At 33.8% G+C, this 20,769-nt stretch overlaps 1 protein-coding gene across 3 annotated transcripts in view; it reads left to right on the forward strand.

Annotated features, from left to right (window-relative positions):
• The first annotated feature begins 441 nt into the window (after positions 1–441).
• Positions 442–20,769, forward strand: part of mtf1 (metal-regulatory transcription factor 1) — a 33,336-nt gene continuing 13,008 nt past the window's right edge. The window contains exons 1-9 of one of the 3 annotated variants that reach the window (XM_051131336.1): positions 442–545; positions 963–1,039; positions 3,137–3,641; positions 15,359–15,597; positions 17,474–17,605; positions 17,826–17,899; positions 20,100–20,230; positions 20,331–20,405; positions 20,489–20,591. In XM_051131336.1, the coding sequence (XP_050987293.1) occupies positions 1,017–1,039; positions 3,137–3,641; positions 15,359–15,597; positions 17,474–17,605; positions 17,826–17,899; positions 20,100–20,230; positions 20,331–20,405; positions 20,489–20,591 (1,282 nt within the window). In that variant the 5' untranslated portion in view covers positions 442–545; positions 963–1,016. The remainder of the gene's footprint in view (positions 546–962; positions 1,040–3,136; positions 3,642–15,358; positions 15,598–17,473; positions 17,606–17,825; positions 17,900–20,099; positions 20,231–20,330; positions 20,406–20,488; positions 20,592–20,769) is intronic. The other 2 variants (XM_051131337.1, XM_051131338.1) reach the window with 2 other exon arrangements.

The following is a 20,769-nucleotide window of genomic DNA, read 5'->3' on the forward strand; positions in this document are numbered from 1 at the left end:
ACTATACCATTCAAAGCTTGGAGTCAGTATAATCAGGTTTTATTTATTTATTCGGAAATAAATGATAGAAATTAATACTTTTATTTAGCAAGGATAGTTTAAATTGATCAGAAGTGATGATAAAGACATTTATAATGTTACAAAATATTTCTATTTCAGATAAATGCTGTTCTTCTGACCTTTCTATTCATCAAAGAAACCTGAAAAAAATCTACTTAGCTGTTTTCAACATAATAATGATGATGATGATGATAGTAGTAATAATAATAAATGTTTTTTGAGCAGAAAATCTGAATATTAGAATGATTTCTGTGTATGCAGTTAACTAATGATAATAAATAAATTCGTTTAAATCAATACTTTTTACAAAAGTAAAAGTAGATGTGATGCTGCTATGAACTGACCGAAGTGAACGGAGCTGAATAGCAGTGAAGTGAACTGATCTGGAGTCAGTATGCGCTGCTGTTCATGATGGTGCCGCTGGGAAGGAATGAAGACGGGACCCGATACATATTACAGAGGCCTCTAGCGTCTTTATAACACTGGTAAATACGTGAAATTATTTTAATCTGGTTTATTTATCGGTGCAAAAGCGTGTCGTTGTCGTTCAGCTGTTTTAATGGCTTGTCTCGATTTCATTAGAGTTTCTGTTCAATGCTAACGGGTTAAATCAGTTAGCATTCATCCACCCTGTATGCTTTAACCATCACATATTCACCGTGTTCAAAGTATTTTACACTTCAACCGGTTTAAACTACAGATTAACTGCGTTTGTGTCTAACGACACTGGTTAATATCATCTGTAAACTAGTGTTAACGGCGTGCTAATGAAGCTAACGCCTGTCATTGATGTGAATGGAGACTTTGCTAACACATTAGCCTGTTAGCCTCTCTCTGCATTCTTAATCAAACGCGAGCGTTTTTAGTGATTATGTGAAATATGTGTTGCTTAATTATTTCAGTCCTTTTGTCGTCGGGATATTATTAATGTTGACCGGACAGAAGCAGATGAACTAATGACTGGAGCTTCAATACACAGGTGAGCTAATCAGTTAGCAGTACTGACATGACAGTTTGTTTTTATCAAAATATTTCCAATTTAAGAGGAATATAACACATGTAGGACCGCATGTCATTAAAGACTGCATGTTTTTAAGGTCTCTGATGTATTCGCGGGTTTCAAAATTGATAAATGTGAATATTTGCATGAGTGACTTGTGATTGTCATCAATGTCAAAGTGAACATGGAAACTTCTAGAAAGTGTCCAGAATGACAGAAGCTTCATGAGTCATATAAACTCACCTGGTTTAATGCTTATTGTGTAATATTATGAGGGTTTTTTTGTTGCCACAGTGTGTCCATCACTTTGAGACATAATGTCCTCTTTGTAACTGTATAGGAGTGTGAGAAAAGCATTCATAGTGTACACTGTCTCCCTTACACATCGCCTCAGTCAGCTGCCTTCCTAGATTGAATTTTGGGCATAATAACCTAGTAAGTTTCCCACCTACAGCATTTTGAGCATCATGAGATGGTAAGCTCCCTTCCTAGACCACATACAGTATATGTACTTACCGTTATAACCTAGTACGGTGTCTTCCTGGACAACCTCATAATCTTAAAATATTTTATTGACATTTTCAAGCATCAAAGGTGTTGACTCAGATGTTGTCCAAAGTGCTGTCTAGGTAGTCAGCTCGGTTAGGTTTTGCGACATAGCAGGAGTGTGTGGATCATTTGTGTCTTAGGTTCGTTTTAGGTTGACCATTGTGTGAGTATTTGTTATAGTTACATGGCAACAGTGGTTTTAGTTTACAAATGCACCTTTACCCTGATTGTTTTTTTGTTGCTCCAACATCGGCCAAAAATAGTTTCCCTGCATTGTCCTAGTTTCTCGTGACAGTACGAGACATGGTGTTGTTTTTCCAACAGATTACATTGTTTGTTATTGAAATTGTTATTGAAAATACCTTTTATTGCAACCATACTGTAAACAGATATGTTGATATGTACTTTTTATTTCTTTTTTTTTCTTTTTTTTTTTTTTTTTAATAATTCACATATTACACTGCAATAGATCTTGACTTATTTCCTTATTGTTCCTCTGCAGTTGCTCTTACCTGCAGTAATTATAATGATTCAGTGAATAACAGTGTTATTTTAGTATTAATTATATACTATTATAGCATTTATTAACATTTTCATTCAACCTTTTATATTTGCAATTTTCGTTTTAATTTAATCTAATGAGTTTCAGTTTCATTTAAATGTAAATTTATTTGATGTAAAATTTATTTGTAGTAATTTTGGTACTTTAAACTTATTTATTTAGGTTTGTTGCCAAGGCAGCATTTTTCATTTTCATTTTAAGTCTTTAAGTTTTTCATCTGATATTTTTATTTTATTTCAGCTTTATTTCATTTACTGAAAACAATTTTAAGTTTTTCATCTGATACTTATGTCTTATTTATATTATTAATTCAGCTTTATTTCATTTGTCATAAATTATTTTGAATTGTTTTTTTAATTGTTTTGAATTTTTTTTTATATATGTGTATTTTAATCTGATACTTATATCTTATATTATCTCAGCTTTACTTCATTTATTATAAATACATTTTAATAGTTCTAGGTTTTTTGTCTGATATTTGTTTTATTTTATTTTTCAGTTACTGAAAACCATTTTTGAATTAAGTTTAATTTAAATGTTTTATTTAATTTTAGTGAAGTTTTTCATTAATATTTATATAAATTTTAGCTTTAGCTATTTATATATTTTAGCCTTTTCATTTGCTGAAAACAAATGTTTTTTTTTTTATATCTGATATTTGTATCTTATTTTAGTTTAGTTTTATTTCATTTACTGAAGACCATTTTGAACAGCTTAATTTTTAGATTTAACTATTTATATATTTCATTTTCTGAAAACAATTTTTGATAGTTTCTTTTAAACTAATTTATTTTATTTATTTATTTATTTTATTTTTTTTAAAATAGTCTTAAGGTTTTAACAACACTGATGAAGAAGTGAGTTAGTTCAGTCTTTGATTCAGGCAGATAAATTCTGTTTTCAGTTTGATTACTTGGCATTGTGTACTATTAATATTGTCTTTAACCTCTTTAAACTTATTCCAGCCGCAACAAAAGCAAGCACGTGGACACGAACCCAGGACTGAGCTCCTCCATCAGGATCATGGGAGAGAATGGCCCTCTCACGGAGACAGCCATGCTCTTTGAAGACGAGGAAGAAGATGTGGACAAACTGGGCCGAGAGGAGGAAGATGAGGATAAGATGGCCGACTTTGACAAAGACGACGGCATAATCTCGGGACCCTCGTCCTCCTCGGGAAGGGTCTACGATCGCACCACTGTGCTCATAGAGCAAGACCCCATCCGCCTGGACGAGGAGGGCGAGGAGGACGGCATGGCCTTCCTGCCGGAGGGAGAGGGCGAGGGAGACGAGGGCTCTCTGGCCTTCATGGGTGACCCGGATGGCATGTCGCAGGGATACATACATCACACCATCTCTCCGGACCAGATACAGTTCATCATTAACCCGGGATCCACCCCTATGCCGCGAAACATCGAGGGCGCGACGCTGACGCTACACTCCGAGTGCCCGGAGACCAAGCAGAGAGAGGTGAGCAGCTTCATGCTGTTTGTTATATAATAGAGCGTTGCTTTAAAACGACGACCCTCGCTGTTTGGTTTGCATTCAATCTGGTTGTACCGGTGAGGCCAGCTGTGTTTCCGTCAGTCACACATTATTTGAGAGATCTGCTTATTCAGTGAAAGCATATCAGATAAGCTGGGATAGGGGATGTGTGTGTTTGTATGGGGCGTTCATCCCCACAGGATCTGTGTTTCCACATGATTTCACATCAGAGCTCTGGATCCAGCCGTCCTCTGCTCTTATGGCTGGTTGCTGGTCCGGTAAACTTCCTCCATCTGCGAGTCTGGCAAAATCACAAGAGGCCTGTGTGTTTTTTTTTTTTTTGCACAACCCAGACCTCACATTGGTCCTAACCACATACTTCACATCCGGTCAGATGTTAATGCACTAACCACTTGGATTTATACTTGGTTTAAATTTTAGATTTTAGGGCCCTATAAAATTCCATTTCCAGGAATGTTTTTTCCCCCCCTTAGATTCTATTTTTATGGTTTTATTCAATTGTAATTATCAAAAATCATGTCTAATTAATTTTTTAAAATTATTAAAATGTTAACAGTAATAGTTCCCTATAAAAAACACTTTATTTTCCCAAAATTCCTTTTGTTTGTTCATTTGCCCCCAGATTCTGTGCATTCTGTTTTATTTTATGTAATTTATTTATTTATTTTTTAGATTCTATCTTGATGTTTTTATTAAATTTGAATAATCAAAAAGCATATCTATTTAATTGAATTCATAAGGCAGTTACAATCTAATAATTTATCAATAATTTATTAAAAGTGCACTATGAAATCTATTTTATTTCGTCCCAAATTTCATGTTTTCCATTTAGATTTTTCTAGGTTCTGTTTAAATGGTTTAAATAAGTTTTAATAATGTGTCTGATTATTTCAGTTATTAAAATGTTAAGAGTATTAGTGCCCTATGAAATGCATTTTATTTTCCCAAATTCAGTTTTAATGTTTTTTTTAAATGTTAATGATAAAAGGGCTGTTTAATTAGAATAATTCCTATAACTTTAACAATTTACTAATTTAATAAAATTGAACAATAATAAAGCCCTATGAAAAGTTTAATTTTTCCTAAATTCTGTGATTTGATTTTTTTTTTTTTTTATCTAGATTCTATTTTGATGTTTTTATTAAATTTCAATAATCAAAAAGTATGTCTAATTAATTGAATTCATAAGGCAGTAACAATATAATAATTTATTAAAATAATAGTGCACTATGAAATCTATTTTATTTTGTACCATGTTTTCCATTTGGATTTCTATGGGTTCTGTTTAAATGGTTTAAAGAAGTTTTAGTAATCAAAAAGCGTGTAATTAATTAAATAATTAAAATGTTAACAGCAATAGTGCTCTATGAAATATGTTTTTTTTTTTCAATTTTATTTAAATGTTAATATCAAACAGACTGTTTAATTCAATTAATTCCTAAAACTTGAACAATTTAATCATTTAATAAAATTAGCTATAATATGGCCCTGTGAAATGTTTTATTTTTTCTGGATTTTGGGTTTTGATGTAATACAGATTTATTGTCAGTAAAGTTTTAAAAGTCTAATTAATCTTTTAAAATGTTATTAAATTAAACAATTCCCCTTTTTTGGCAAACAAAAAATGATTTTACTGTTTAAATTAAGGTTCATTTTAAAGATTACATTAAAGTTTGTGCTTTTTTCTTTTTTTTTTAACCAGAACACAGAAGCTAAAATTGAAGTTGAAAACTAAAATGAAGTTTTGCTAATTAATTTTGGGGAACTGAATTTAGTATGTTCTCCTCACTATTTCAGTTGAACAGATATTACATTTTGCTACTGTAGCATAATTTTTGTTTATGGTGAAGTGCGTCCACACTGCTGACAATGTTTACACGGTCTTCAAAAAATAGATGCTGTTTCAAATTTTCAAAACTATTGTGGTTTCTGAAATTTTGGTGCGTGACTAGCAGATCTTTAAACTCGAAAGGGAGTGTTTTTGGGAAGACTGAGCTCATTCCCGCCGCATCCATTTTGTTCTGTGATTAATCATGATGACTCAGACTAAACACTAAATGCTCTTCCTCACTCACAGTTCAGGCTGCAAGATCTCTGCCAGCGTAGTGTGTAGTGTTGAAGCTGACAGTTAGATGAGGTGATCACGATTTCCGCTTCTCTCGATTAAGCATATCCGTCTGCAGTGGTTATTTATCCTGTGTGAAAATGTTTCATTTTAATTTGTCATTTGCATTATCTTGCATTGGTAAGATTTTAAACTCTTTACCAATCAGAGCTTTTTTAATCAGTACATTTTCTGCCCAGTGGTTTACTTAATATTCCCAACCTGGCAACCATGTGATCTCTGATCTGAAAATACTGGAAAACATGTACATTGTACATGTACATACTCAAATAAAAGTGTGATACAGCCAGTCTGTTTCCTGTCACATGGCCGTTCGTGCTGTTTGCTGTTGCTAAATCTGCCAGCAAACCATGAGAGTTGACATTCTCTTGATTCTCTTGAAAGTGCAGCAATTATGATCAAATTAAATGACAATGAGCATGATTAATAATCTGGATTACATTTTTGAGCAAAATCTTGATGAACTCTTTAACCATTATCTTGATGCTGACATACGCATTTAGGGCTCATTATAAAGACATTTAGTCTCAGAGCTTCTGTGTGATAGATTGACTCTTAAGCTAACAGATATTATATAACATTTGTAATGATTTCATGCTGAACAGGCTGAAGATGCAAGCACAAAATATTCAAATTATGTACTATTACTCACATGGAATGGCCACTGTGAAGCAGAAACAGAATAATTTGGTTGCAACAAATGGCTCCAGGTGGTTTATTTGCATTACACAGACTTGCAAATGACGGCTTTTACTGCCTATTGTGCCATGCACACACACATACATATTGAAAGGTCATTCATCACATCTACATCAACACGGCTTTGTCTCATAATAACCCTAAATACTTTCATATGTTTGTACTTGTCTTTTTTTGTACGTCGTGTTGTGTTACATGAGCTCTTTATTCTTGCCATTGTATTCAGAGAATGATTGATGATGTTGCTAATGTACAAGAGCATGGCTACATTCACAGCATAAGCCACGGTTCACAATTACAATTATGCTTAAATTAGATGTTTTTCAAGATATTTTTTTCCCCACATGACCTTTTAAATGTGACCCATCTTTAATATTGCTCTAACCAGGCAAACCACCTTAACTGGTTCCCTTGACAGAGAAAGAAAAATATACATTTGTTATGTAAACCCTCACTCAAAGCTTTGAGGTCAGTAAGATTGTATTTATTTATTTATTTCATTATTTTTTTAAAAGAAATTAATGCTTTCCTTCAACAAGGGCACATTCAGCTGATAAAAAGTGACCGCAAAGACGTTTATAATGTCACAGAGAAGATTGTAGAAGACTGGAAAAATTATGTTGAAAATTCAGTTTTAATATAACAGGGATAATTCATATTAAAATAAAATAAGATTATTTATATATATATATATATATATATATATATATATTGCATGATATATTTGTTTATTTTCAGGATTTTTTTATGAATGGAAAGAACAAATAAACAGCGTTTATTTGAAATAGAAATCTTCTCTGTGACACTATAAATGTCTTTACTGTCACTTTTTATCAGCTGAATGTGCCCTTGTTGAAGAAAAGCATTCATTTCTTTAAAAAATAATAAAATAAATAAATACAGTCGTATTGAACTCAGACCTTTGAGTGAGGGTTTACATAACAAATGTATATTTTACCATAAAATAAGTAATAATCGTCAGCGTAGTCAATCATGCTACTGCTTAAAACAACTAACAACTAAACTTAAAAGATGTAGATTTCTGTGAAATAGCTTCGTTGTGAATAGTCACGTGTCACACCTGTGTGTTTTGCACAACTCAGACCTCGCAATGGTCCCAACCACATACTTAACATCTGGTCAGATGTTAATGCAATAACCACTTGGATTTGTACTTGGTTTAAATTTTTGATTTTAGGGCCCTATAAAATTCAATTTCCAGGAAAAAAATTATACAATCCCCCCACCCCACCCCCCCCAGATTCCATTTTTATTTACATTTCATTTTAATAATCCAAAAGTTAACAGTAATAGTGCCCTATGAAATACATTTTATTTTTTCTTAAATTCCTTTTGTTTTTTCGTTTGTTTTCCCCAGATTCTGTCATTTTTTTTTTTTTTTTTTTTTTTTTTTTTTTTTTTTTTTTTTCTAGATTTAATTTTGATGGTTTCAATGTTAATAATCAAAAAGCATGTCTAATATAATGAATTGTATTAATATAATAATTTATTAACATTTTAAAAATAATAGTGTCCTATGAAATGTTTGATTGATTTTTTTTTTTTTTTTTTTCCCAAATTCTGTGATTTTGGGAAAATTTCCATTCCATTTTAATAATCAGAAAGCATGTCTAATTAAATTATTAAAATGTTAACAGTATAGTGCCCTATGAAATAAATTTTTTTTCCTATTTCCTTTTTTTCCTTTTTTTTTTGTTAATAATAAAAAAGGCTGTTTAATTAAATTAGTTCCTATAACTTTAACAATTTACTAATTTAAAAAAAAAAAGAACAATAAAAAATTTTTTTTTTTTTTTTTTTGTATTTTTCTAGATTCTATTTTGTTTTTTAAAACTGACTTTTCAGCATGATTTTTTCAGTCTTCTACACGTGATCATTGAGAAATCATTCTAATATGGTGATTTACATTTCTGATTATTATCAGTGTTGAAAACAGTTGTGTTGCATGATATTTTTTATTTTTTATTTTCAGGATTTTTTTATGAATAGAAAGAACAAAAGAACAGCATTTATTTGAAATAGAAATCTTCTCTGTCACTTTTTATCAGCTGAATGTGCCCTTGTTGAAGAAAAGCATTCATTAAAAAAAAATAAATAAAAAATAAATACAGTCGTACTGACCTCAAACCTTTGAGTGAGGGTTTACGTAACAAATATATATTTTACCATAAAATAAGTAATAATCATGCCACTGCTTAAAACAACCAACAACTAAACTTAAAAGATGTGGGTTTCTGTGACGTAGCGTTGTTGTGAATCGTCACGTTAAATGAGTAACATCATCCAGCTGGATGACACTGATGTGTTTTTGTTTAAATTAAATATTAATGTTTATTGGTTTGGGTAGGAATCTAAATGGTTAACTAATTAATAATTAACTTACAAATAACAATAACAGAGTTTGACCAGTGCTATTGGTAAAAAATGATTGCTCTACAGTAAACAGGAATTAAACTGATGTGTTGATTATGTACAGCATTAAAAATATAAGGAGAGTGTAAAATGTGAAGCATGGAGCTAAAGGACAGCTCAGACAACACGTCAGAAGCAAATAATGTGATGCAACATTAAAATTCAATAGTTGGATGAATACAATGTAGTAGACCATATAAGGATAAAATTAGATTTAGGCTAAACTGTAGCCTTAAAGTGGGCAGGACATTTCCAGAACCAATCAAAAAAGATGTATTTTTAGCAATTGATTTGTATTATGTAGTTTATCTTGCGTGCGTTTGCCTGTTTTAAGTAGAGAGAGATCAGCATTATCTCACGGTCTGATGTTCTTTGCTCACAGGAACAGAGCCGTCTGTACAACAAGAGATTTTGCTGCTGAATACTGATCAGTGGCTTGATGTGAAAGAGAGTCTGTTTGCTGCTGAAACACACACACACACAGAGACGCGGGTCATTCACGGCCACACTTAAACCACCCAGAATAGAGTGCAGTGATTCTCAAACACAGCAGAGCACGCTTTATTTATCTATTGTTATAATATAAGCAGCGAAATATTTGAGCAGAATTCTTGTCACAGAATGTTGCAAATAAGAACTCTTATTATTGTATTCTTGATTTTTAATTTTGTTCATTAATATCATTTGCATGAAAGTACTTTTTTTGTTTAGGACAGCTGCATGCTATGTTTTTTTTTTTTTTTTGTTTTTGTTTTTTTGTAGTCTACACTTACAAAAACTGTTAATACATTATTAATTCTAGACCAGAGATGATGAAACCAGGTCCAGCAGACCAAAGTTGGCCCTTGATGATCTTTGATCTGGCCAACCATGCCACATCACAAGAGTGGGAATAAAACAGGCAAGAAAATGCCAATGAAGTGTATCTTCATTTAGAATTTGCCTCTTTGTTTTAACGTTTTTGCTTCATTTTTGCATGGAACTGTAAAGAAAAAAAAATTTTTTTTTTTTTTTTGTGCGTATATCTTGCTACTGTTAAGAAGTTTTGGGCCACTAATATGTTTTAATGTTTTTAAAAGAAGTGTCTTCTGCTCACTAAAGCTGTGTTTATTTGATCAGAAATACAGTAAATTTTGTAAAACATGATTGCAATTTAAAATTGCTGTTTTCTATTTTAATATCATTTAAAATGTAATGATCAAAGCTGAATTTTTAGCATCATTGTGCTGAAATCAGCATATTAGAATGGAAATTAGTTGTGCTGCTTAATATTGTAGTAAAAAAAAGCAATGCCATGATTTTTTTTTTTCAGGATTCTTTCATGAATAGAAAGTTTCAAAGAACAGCATTTTTATAGCAATGTGACTATACAGTTGAGGTCAAAAGTTTACACCCCCCTTTCAGAATCAGTAAAAATGTTAATTATTTTACCAAAATAAGATGGGTTATTCAAAATGCATGTTATTGTTTATTTAGTACTGACCTGAATAAGATCACATAAAAGATGTTTACATATTGACCACAAGAGAAAATAATAGTTAAATTTATAAAAAATGACCTGGTTTAAATACATACACTTGATTCTCAATACTATGTTGTTACCTGAATGATCCACAGCTGTGTGTTTTTTGTTTAGTGAAAATCGTTCATGAGTCGCCTGTTTGTTCTGAACAGTTAAACTGCCCGCTGTTCTTCAGAAAAATCCTTCAGGTCCCACAAATTATTTGGCTTTTGAGTATTTGAACCCTTTCCAACGATGGCAATGACAGAATGGAGATGTGTACATTTTTCTTATTTTGTCTAAATATCGTATTTTTAATTTAGTACTGCTCTTCAGAGGCTACAGAAGCTGTTTCTACATGTTTCCCAGAAGACAAAATAAGTTAAATTTACCCTGATCTTTAAATTCAAGAAGTTTTAACCCCCGGCTCCTAATGCGTCGTTTTTTTTCCTTCTGGAGCATCAGTGAGTGTTTGAACTTTCTGTAATAGTTGCATATGAGTCCATCAGTTGTCCTTAGTGTGAAAAGATGGATCTCAAAATCATACAGTTGTTGTTAGAAAGGGTTCAAATACACAAAAATGATGAAAAACCAATTTGTGAGACTTTTTCCGAAGAACAGCAGGCAATTTAACTGTTCAGGACAAACAAGGGACTCATGAACAACTATCACTAAACAAAAAAAAAACACAGCTGTGGATCATTCAGGTAACAACACAGTATTAAGAATCAAGAGGGTGTAAACTCTTGAATGGGGTAATTGTTATAAATTCAACTATTATTTTCTCTTGTGGACTATATGTAAACATCTTTTATGTGAAATATCTTATTCAGGTCAGTACTAAATAAACAATAACATGCATTTTGTCTGATCCCTCTTCTCTTATTTGTCTGAAAAGGGGATGCAAACTTTTGACCTCAGTTATCTTAGAAAGCTTACATCACACCATAAGGTGATTTCATTACACTAGAAATTAAAGGTCAGATGGAATGCATTGCATTGTGGGATACTTTATTCCATGCGTTGTGCTCTGTTATATACTGCACCTTTAGTTAAATGTAGCAGGTCATATTCTATGCATGAGAAAATGTTCACAGGCCTGCTCTGCACAGTATGCATGCTGCAGAAGTCATAACAGTAGTATGGCAAACATTGGCCAGTAATATGACAGGAAATGAAGAGAGAAGAAGTGGGTGGATTGGGAAATGTCATGAGCCAGATCTGATGTCGTGTTGCACATATGAGCACCACGAGTAGCAACATGTGAGTTCACCGCTCAACCACTTGGTTGCATATCTGACCCATATGCCACCCATATCATTAAATCAGATTTAAATCTACTCACCCTCTGGCTGTCCAAAATGTAGAGGGGTTTGATTCACAAACGGACTGCAAACTGACTACAAACACAACAGGAGACAGGAAGTGACATAAATGTCCAAGACAAGGCACAGAAAAACAAGAAAGATTTGATTTGTGAGGAGAGCAAATCACGTTTATTTTCTAAAACAAAATACAACTGAGCAATAGAGATGTAATTTTTTTTTTTTTTTTTTTTTGGCTGATTCCGATTTATTTATTTATTTTTTGTAAGTGTGACCTGCCGATACCGATTTTTGCACGTTCTGATTTTCTTTCTAAGAAGTATAAATGAGAGCATATACAAACAAAAATATATATATTTATTCCAATGCCAAAATATTTACGTAATAAAAAAAATAATAAAACATTACATTTCCCCTAATCTGGACTAAATTACAGATATTCTTTATAAATGCATTTACACTGCAAAATTTCACATGCATAAATAATTTTATAAAATGAATAAATAAATAAATGTTTTTAAACTTACAAATAAGAAATGTGAAACATGCAATGATACTTTTAAAGTGCTCCTGTTATACAATTGTAAAGGTTGCTATATTGTTTTATGAGTCTCCTAAAACAGGTTTACATGTATGCAAGGTCATAACACACTTTAGTTTTCTCCAAAAATAGATTCATTTTACCGTATTTCTAAATGATTCGTAAACGACTCGTATGAATCAGTTCGAAGAATCAGTCTCTCTAAACCCCTCCTTTCCGTGAGCCCTCACTGCTGTGATTGGTCAGATGGCGCAGTCCTTCATGATTGATTTACTGCATACAGCGCGTGTCGGAAACAATACGGCCATGTCAACACATAGAAAATATGGCATCGATTTTACCTTAACAATTCGAGCTGGAGTTTGACGATGAAATGGTTGAAGTGGCTGAGCGACAAGTTAGCACGGACTACCGTGGAAAGTGCTCGCAATTTGCTTATTTAAGCAAACACCTCTATGTTGTAAACTTTAAAATTGTATAATGCATTAAGCGACTTTCACACCAAAAGCAGAAAGCACTGCGCTGGCCACTGAGTTTAGTGCAGCCCTTCAGAGCGCAGCGGCAAAAGTTCAACTCATTTGAACTTTGAGGGTGGTGTGCGCACTCCGTTACAAGCCGTCCTCGTGCAGCGCAAGCAGTTGAAATGAATGCATTTCATAACGCAGCGCTTTCCACATTCAGTGTGAAAGCCGCTTTGTGTGCCATTCTTTATCATTACTCCAACTAATGAGACAGACAGACAGTCAAGCTGCATCAATTACACATTTTTTGACCACAGTGGGCCCACAGCTGAACAACAGAACTACAGAAGCGTGAGTTAGCCGGTTAGCAAGACATGTGCAGGGTTGTTATACAACATAACATACACAACTACATATTTTGAACGATAGCTAGAAAATACTTTGTAGATTCATGTTTTGGAAGTGAATATAAAACTTATTTATTGTTGCAGCGTAGGATACAGCATCTTCTCGACATGATGTAAACCATGGGCGGACATTATGCAAATGTGTTACTTTGTGACGTATGGCCGTAACAGAATAAGATTCGAATTCCTGACGACTCATTCAGGCGATTGTGAGCAGCCTCTTTTTTTTTTTTTTTAGACAGTAACTTTATTTATCGTGCACTGTCGGCTTCACAACTTTTGCAGAGTTTATGTTCACATACAGCTACATTCAAAAGCATGGATTCATTAACGAAACACTGCTGTGTTGCTCGGAGACATGCAGCAGTTCTGCTGTGGCTTTGTTTGGAACTATTTTCTGCAACAAAATTAAGCAAAAACATTCAATATTGTGTAAGTCGCTTAATTTAAACTTCCTGTTTATTAAACTACTATTGTATAAAATCAGTGTCACATTGCAGTCGTGTTGATATTTAGGTGATCATGTTGGTCATGGTCATTGGTTGCTTACCTAAATCATATTATAAATATATTCTGATGTAAATCCAGCTAAAAGCCATCTCAGTCAAAAATGAGATAATGATACTGAATGAATGCTCCTGACACACAGTATACGTCCATCAAATACTTTTACTTCAGACTCGCTAAATTCCAGCTTCAGCCCAATCAGAAGTACCAGTACTTACGTAGAAACCTATACAAAGTAGCCAGAAAGAAATGCTCATTTTAAAGAAATATGCCAGATGGATTTAGAAGCCTTTGCATTTTAACTCTTCATATATTTTTTTCTACTGTAGTATGCATCTGTAACTGAGTTCTGTTGCGCTCATTTGTTTTGATTTCTGCATGAGTCTCTCTCACATATTAAAGAAGCTGCGCAAGCTTCTTAAATTATCAGTCACCGTAAGTGTGATGTCAAAAACGGATCGGTTCGGAATCGGCAGACTGACCGGCCAGTCACCGGTCCGGGCCGATCATGTGGAAAACTAGCTAATTCTGATCCCTGGCCGATCGATCAGTGCATCTCTGCTGCGCAATGTTAAAATTGTAAATTGGCCTTGTTGACAAGTTTGGGTGAGTAAGGGCAAAACGCACAAGATGTAGTACTTTTAGTTCCCTGTAGTTGGCAATATCACTTCTTTTGTAGCCAAAATAAACTGCTGCAGAAAATGGGATGTACAATATTGGATTTTTGCCGATATCCGATATGCCGATATTTTTCAACTCATTTAAAGCCGATGCCGATACCAATATTTTTCCTTTTGTTCAGAAACAACACCAAGTCTCTCCTGTGCGGAAATTATAAGCAAATTATTTTTAATTTTGATTTGTTTTTAACACTAACTTAAACAATAATGAAGTTATTTTATAATGTCAGTACATTGAAGCTTTGAATATAACTATAAATAAACTATATATCAATCAGTAACCATAACATTTTATTTTAAGATTTAACATTTATAGATGGTCAAAAGCAAAAGATTTGTAAAAATTCTGAAAATCTTTGAGCTCATAATTTGTTTGTCATAATTATTTAATTCACAAGTGTCATTTGTTTTTTTTTTTTTTTTTTTTTATTCATGTAAGCTATAGCTTCTGGCCTTTAAATCAAAATATGCTCATGATTTTATGACATCAATTACTGCTTTATTTAATCAGAGACACAGTCTAAATGTTATTTGTGTATTTTACTTTCATTTAATTAGAAGTAGGTCAACAGCACCCCCTACAAAATTAAAACTTCTTACCGAATGGGCATTAGTACCCGTGGGAGGCCGCCACTGATCCAATCGCTAGTACACCCTGAGCACGTTAGTTATTCCTCTTATCGGCAAGACGTATCGGCATAATTTTTCATATCGGGCGATACCGATATTTACATTTAAAGCCATTATCTGTCCAATAATACAGTGCATTCCTAATTACAAATGTAGTGGATTAAAGAGTACAGTTGCTTATTCAAAAATGTAATGAAGTAGAGAGTAAAAGTTGCTAATATCTTTGATACTTAGTAAGACTACAGAGTATTTAAGAAGATACTCAAGTACAGTAATTAATTACATATACTCAGTACTTTTACACCTCTGTCCATTGGAGACAGTCATTCCCAGTCTCTTTGTAACCGTTGGCTCTTTTTGTCCGTCTCTCAGGTGAAGCGATACCAATGCATGTTCGAGGGCTGTACACGCACCTACAGCACGGCGGGAAACCTGCGCACGCATCAGAAGACACACCGCGGCGAATACACGTTTGTGTGCAACCAACAGGGCTGCGGCAAAGCCTTCCTCACGTCCTACAGCCTGAAGATCCACGTTCGCGTCCACACAAAAGAAAAACCCTTTGAGTGTGACGTCCAGGGCTGTGAGAAAGCCTTCAACACACTCTACAGGTGAATATGAGGATCATTTCATATTTGCATGCTTAAGTAGCTGCTCCTGCCTTGTGGGCTTTGCTATTAGACAGCGATTGGATTGTAATGAGGTCTCACAGAAGCTCACGCTCATGTGACTGCTAGCCAGAAGCCACAGATCTGCCGCCACCCACTGTCAGCCTCTGTTTGCTCCTGTTATGTCCTGCACCTTCTGATATGTATTTGCACGTGTGCTGTGACTGGTAAATCAGAAATTTTGTCCTAATCAGCCGTAGCTCCACAAAGTGAAGAGTACTGGTAGTTTTGTTGTTTGTTTGTTTGTTTGTTTGTTTTATTGCTGATTTGATTTCTGTATCACACTGGGTCACCCCATCCAGAGTGAAATCTTCCTGGTCTGAAATCTCTTTATAATTGTCTGTGTCATGTCACAGTAGAGCTGGGTATTGACACAGATTTCACAATTCAATTTGCAAGCTCTTTATTTGATTTGGTTCTGTATCAATTTATCTGGATATGTCATGTGGTACAGTACATCTGCATTTTCAAGGAAAAATTGTTTCTGCTCCAATTCACTGAAATTAAACATTTAAATCAAGGCTGTAATAAAAATTCTCATTTTTTCCACTACTTTTATTCTAGATTCATTAAAGCGCATGAAATAATGAAGACATCACTACTAGATTAAGTAAGAATACAATCGCTATGTAATATAGTGCACATAATTAGCAAAATTCTCCTATCTAGAGTGATTTGTTCTTGCTGACTAACAATTTTATTGGTCATTACATGACATTTCAGTTGGTTGCACTTTTTCTTTTAACACCTTGATGTTCATTCATATTTATTTTATGCTATAACTACTGGTAAAGAGGAAGAGATGATCGATTCACATGCCCTCTGCTCTGCTTCTTCGAATAATCTCTGTGCCACATTAAAGAGCATCAAAATGACATTTATTGTATACACTTTGTGATAAAATTGATAGAATTTGAAAGGCGAGCTTTTGTTTCTTATCAAAAGTAGCAAAAACCACAACTTCCCTAATAAAAAGGTAGGATTTAAAGTGCATTTATTTTAACTATATAGTATAGTTCAAGTCTATTAATAGAATTACTACAAAAATTGTGATTAAACTTTATTTGCAGTACTACTTGTGCACAATGCACATTTCTTAATATTAAGCCTAAAATATGTTTTAATGTGACTATTGATGAGGATTATATGATCTTTAAATACTATTGGTTTTAAATGATAAATATTTAAAGTGTACCTAAAGTATACTTGCAGTAGTTCCACTTTAGCACAATCCAATATACTTAAGTATGTCTTCAGTTCAACTTTAGCACTACTTCTGCACAATTAAAGTGCATTAAGTCCAAAATTAGTTGTTCCAATTTAGCAGACTTTAAATATTATTAACATAATATGTAAATGTATTTGTAGTATACTTAGCATTAAATAAAGGTATTTTAAATACATTTTAATATACAGTAGTCAACAATTGAAGTGGATCAAAACCTTTCATTAAATTTATCCTAAAACTAAAAAGAATACCTGTTCTTGTCTTAGGACAACTTTGAGTAACTTTTTTTGATCCACTTCAAATGTTGACTACTATATTTCTTTAGGGTATGGCAATTATTGGCATGCGTCTACAGAAAACAGCATAGATTAATTATCAGTCTTGGGATTCAAGATTCATTTTTGACAGCCCTTCCTTATTGTTTAAAACTTGGTCCGTTGCATCTGGTTGCTTCAAAGTGTTAACTTAAAAATAAAAAAATGGTCATTTTTAAAACACCCACACAGCAATTATTCATTTGCACTTTGTATGAGGGCATCTGCTCAATGACTAAACCTGATCACTGCATGATTACTGTGTTGCTCTCGTCAGACTGAAAGCACACCAGAGGCTGCACACTGGGAAGACGTTTAACTGTGAATCAGAGGGATGCACCAAGTACTTCACCACACTCAGTGACCTGAGGAAGCACATCCGCACACACACAGGGGAAAAACCATTCCGGTGAGGAAATCTGTTTGATTTATACAGCACCTGATCAGAGGTGTGCTCCAAAATTAAGAAGCGTTCACACTGACAATGAGTTCACCTTGAATGTGCAGCAAGTATCTCTAAAAGTGGTCTGCTTTCTCATACTGCAGTCGAGTTGGATCGCCTACCAAATCATAAATGTGGTACATATGCATATTAGTAAAGACTGATATACTGTTGTTTGTGTCTGCAGGTGTGATCATGATGGCTGTGGTAAGGCTTTCGCTGCTAGTCATCACCTGAAAACACATGTACGGACACACACTGGTAAGCCACTGAACTCATAATGAAAGCAATACACTGACAGATTCTCAGATGAGTAGCTCTTCAGCAAGCTGACGTGCAAACTGCCTCAAATGAACTTGAAAGTAATTTGCAGTCGCTCAACACATAATCATCTTCATTAAAAATAATAAGACTAACTTATCTTCCCAGCGCTGATGCTGCTCTCTCTCCTGTTACAGTCTTGGATCTTGAAATTAGCTAATGATGAATTAAATGCGGTGCATATCTGTCACTCTGTTGACATGAACGCCATTAAAATTTGCATATAGCGCAGGAATTAAAGATCGTATTTACATCTGTTTTGCAGAGAAACATTTATGTGGCCAAGTGTAAATGGACAAATCAGATAGCTACAGATCAGAGAAAACACATAAAGGGACCCCGTGTAAATAGGCCCAAAGTCTCCTCTGCTTTAACCCTACAAAGACTGCCGTATCATATTTGATATGGAAATTTCTAAGGCCTGTATTATGATCAAAACTTTGCCTAAAAAAACATGTTGCACACAATCTACCACATTCAGTCTACGACTTCTGTCATCTGATTGATAGTTTATGCTTTTTAGCAAGAAAAATGTCTTTTAGTATAATTGTACAAACATCCACCAGCTAGTGCTTCATGTCTCTTTTTGCTTCTTTACTGATTCTAATAACTTTTATATTGTTAGTAATATTTCAAGATGAACACTTACTGAACTGAAGCAACTTATAGCAGCATCTGCAACAAAATTGTGTATTTTTGCTCAGTTTGGGCCTCTGAATAAAACTGAGCTTTGAGTATGAGCTCCATATTATAGTTTTTTTACTTCATTTTTCTGAAATGTAATTCTAGAAATCCTGTTTACACCATTTTGGAACTCAATGAACTGTCACACAGTTTGCTTCATATGACCTCACACAGCTGAGGGGTTTCTGACCTGCGGTGAAGGGCTTCACGAATGTGCCTCTCACCGAGCAGCTGGATTGTGTTTTACTGAGGTTTCATGCTCTGTCAGTCTGACACAAACACAAAGTGGATATGAACTTAGTGTAATACACTACTGTCAAAAACCTGTCATTCCTGCACCAAGACATACTCATTCTTTTTATATTTTAAAGTATATTCAAATAGAAAAGTGTTATTTTAAGTTGCAATAATATTTCAGAAAATTAGTTTTTTTTTTTTTCTGTATTTTTGATCAAATAAATGCATTGTAAATGATCAAATAAATGCAACAAATGCTTGACGAATATAAGGAACTTCTTTAAGAAACGTTAAAAATGCCAGCTAATTTGCTGGCAACCTGCCAAATGAAAAGCTTAGTGATTTTAGGTTTGAAAATGCTATAATATTCATATAAAAAATGAAAAAGTGCAAAAAAGTGCTGTATTCTGGTAATCGTCCGGTTCATAATCCACCATAGGGAAATGACAAGAACAATATCGAAGTGCAGTAACGGTACAATAATTTGCACTACAAACCAGTGTGTTCATTATTAAGATAATACATTAAAATAATATGGTAAGACACACCAGTCTGCAATATCAAGCAGCAAAACAAGCTTTTTGTGCAGTTAAAAATAGCTGCAAGTGGGTGAGACCGGAAGCCAGACACAAAAAATGTACAAATGGCTGCACCCACTCTTATGGAAAAAATAAGGTGGATAAAATAATTGCATTTTTATTTAATACACATTTTTACTCATTTTATTTTAAAATATAATAGTATTATCACACTGTGTTTATTATTTTATTTAAAAAATAAACTAAATAAAGTGCAATAATACTATTATACTAATATATATATATATATATATATATATATATATATATATGCACAGTAAATTGGGGATGTACCACTACCTGATCATTTAGCAAGTATAAATCAAATTGCTCAAAAGTGACAGTAGATATATTTATATTGTTAAAAGATTTCTGTTTTAAGTAAATGCTGTTCTTTTCAACTTTCTATCAATCACAGTTTCCACAAAAGTATGAAGCACCACAGCAGTTTTTAACATTGATAATGATAAGAAATGTTTCTTAAGAAGCAAATCTGCATATCATAATGATTTCTGAAGGGTCATCTGACACTGGAGTAATGATGCTGAAAGTTGAGATTTGATCACAGGAATAAAATACATTTTGAAACAGATGAGAGAAGTTCTCCAGTTCTTATCTTGTGGTCTCTTTTTCTGTTCCAGGAGAAAAGCCGTTTTTCTGTCCGAGCGATGGCTGTGAGAAGACCTTCAGCTCTCAGTACAGCCTTAAGAGTCACATTCGAGGTCATGATAAAGGTCCAGCGTTCACTGTGAGCAGTCATCCGCTGTCAGAGGTGCACACTCACATAATCACAGCCCTCTCTGGCTGCTTTGTTACATGCCCGCTTTAGAACAGTGGACTTAATTGGTACTGTTGTGTTTGTTCAACTGCAGGATGCGAATCACTCGCTGTGCCTCAGTGATTTGAGCCTCATTTCCACAGACTCTGAGCTCCAGGAGAACCAGAATGTGAGTCGCGTCCTCATTTACACAGAGCTGTTTTCAGTCGTCTCTCAGATACGTGATCGTCTCAGCACATGTTCATGTCTCAGTCTCAGGGTTTGGATCTGAACAGTGTCACCCCCATACGAATCTTTGAGCTGATGTTCCAGAGTCCTGAGAACAGTGTCAGCCCGGACGACCCCAAACCCACAGGCAAGAACTTTAGAGCTCGTCTGTGAAACAATGTGTTAAACATGCAAGCAACATGCTAAAAATGCTAAAAAAAAAAAAAAAAGTATTTATTGTAATGATTTTTGAGAATACAAAACTTTCAGAGATTGTCTCAGGCACTTAAAATTTTATACTATAAAAATGATAGCAACATGTAAAC

The sequence above is a fragment of the Labeo rohita genome, chromosome 16 (genome assembly GCF_022985175.1).
Source record: "Labeo rohita strain BAU-BD-2019 chromosome 16, IGBB_LRoh.1.0, whole genome shotgun sequence".
Taxonomy (NCBI): domain Eukaryota; kingdom Metazoa; phylum Chordata; class Actinopteri; order Cypriniformes; family Cyprinidae; genus Labeo; species Labeo rohita.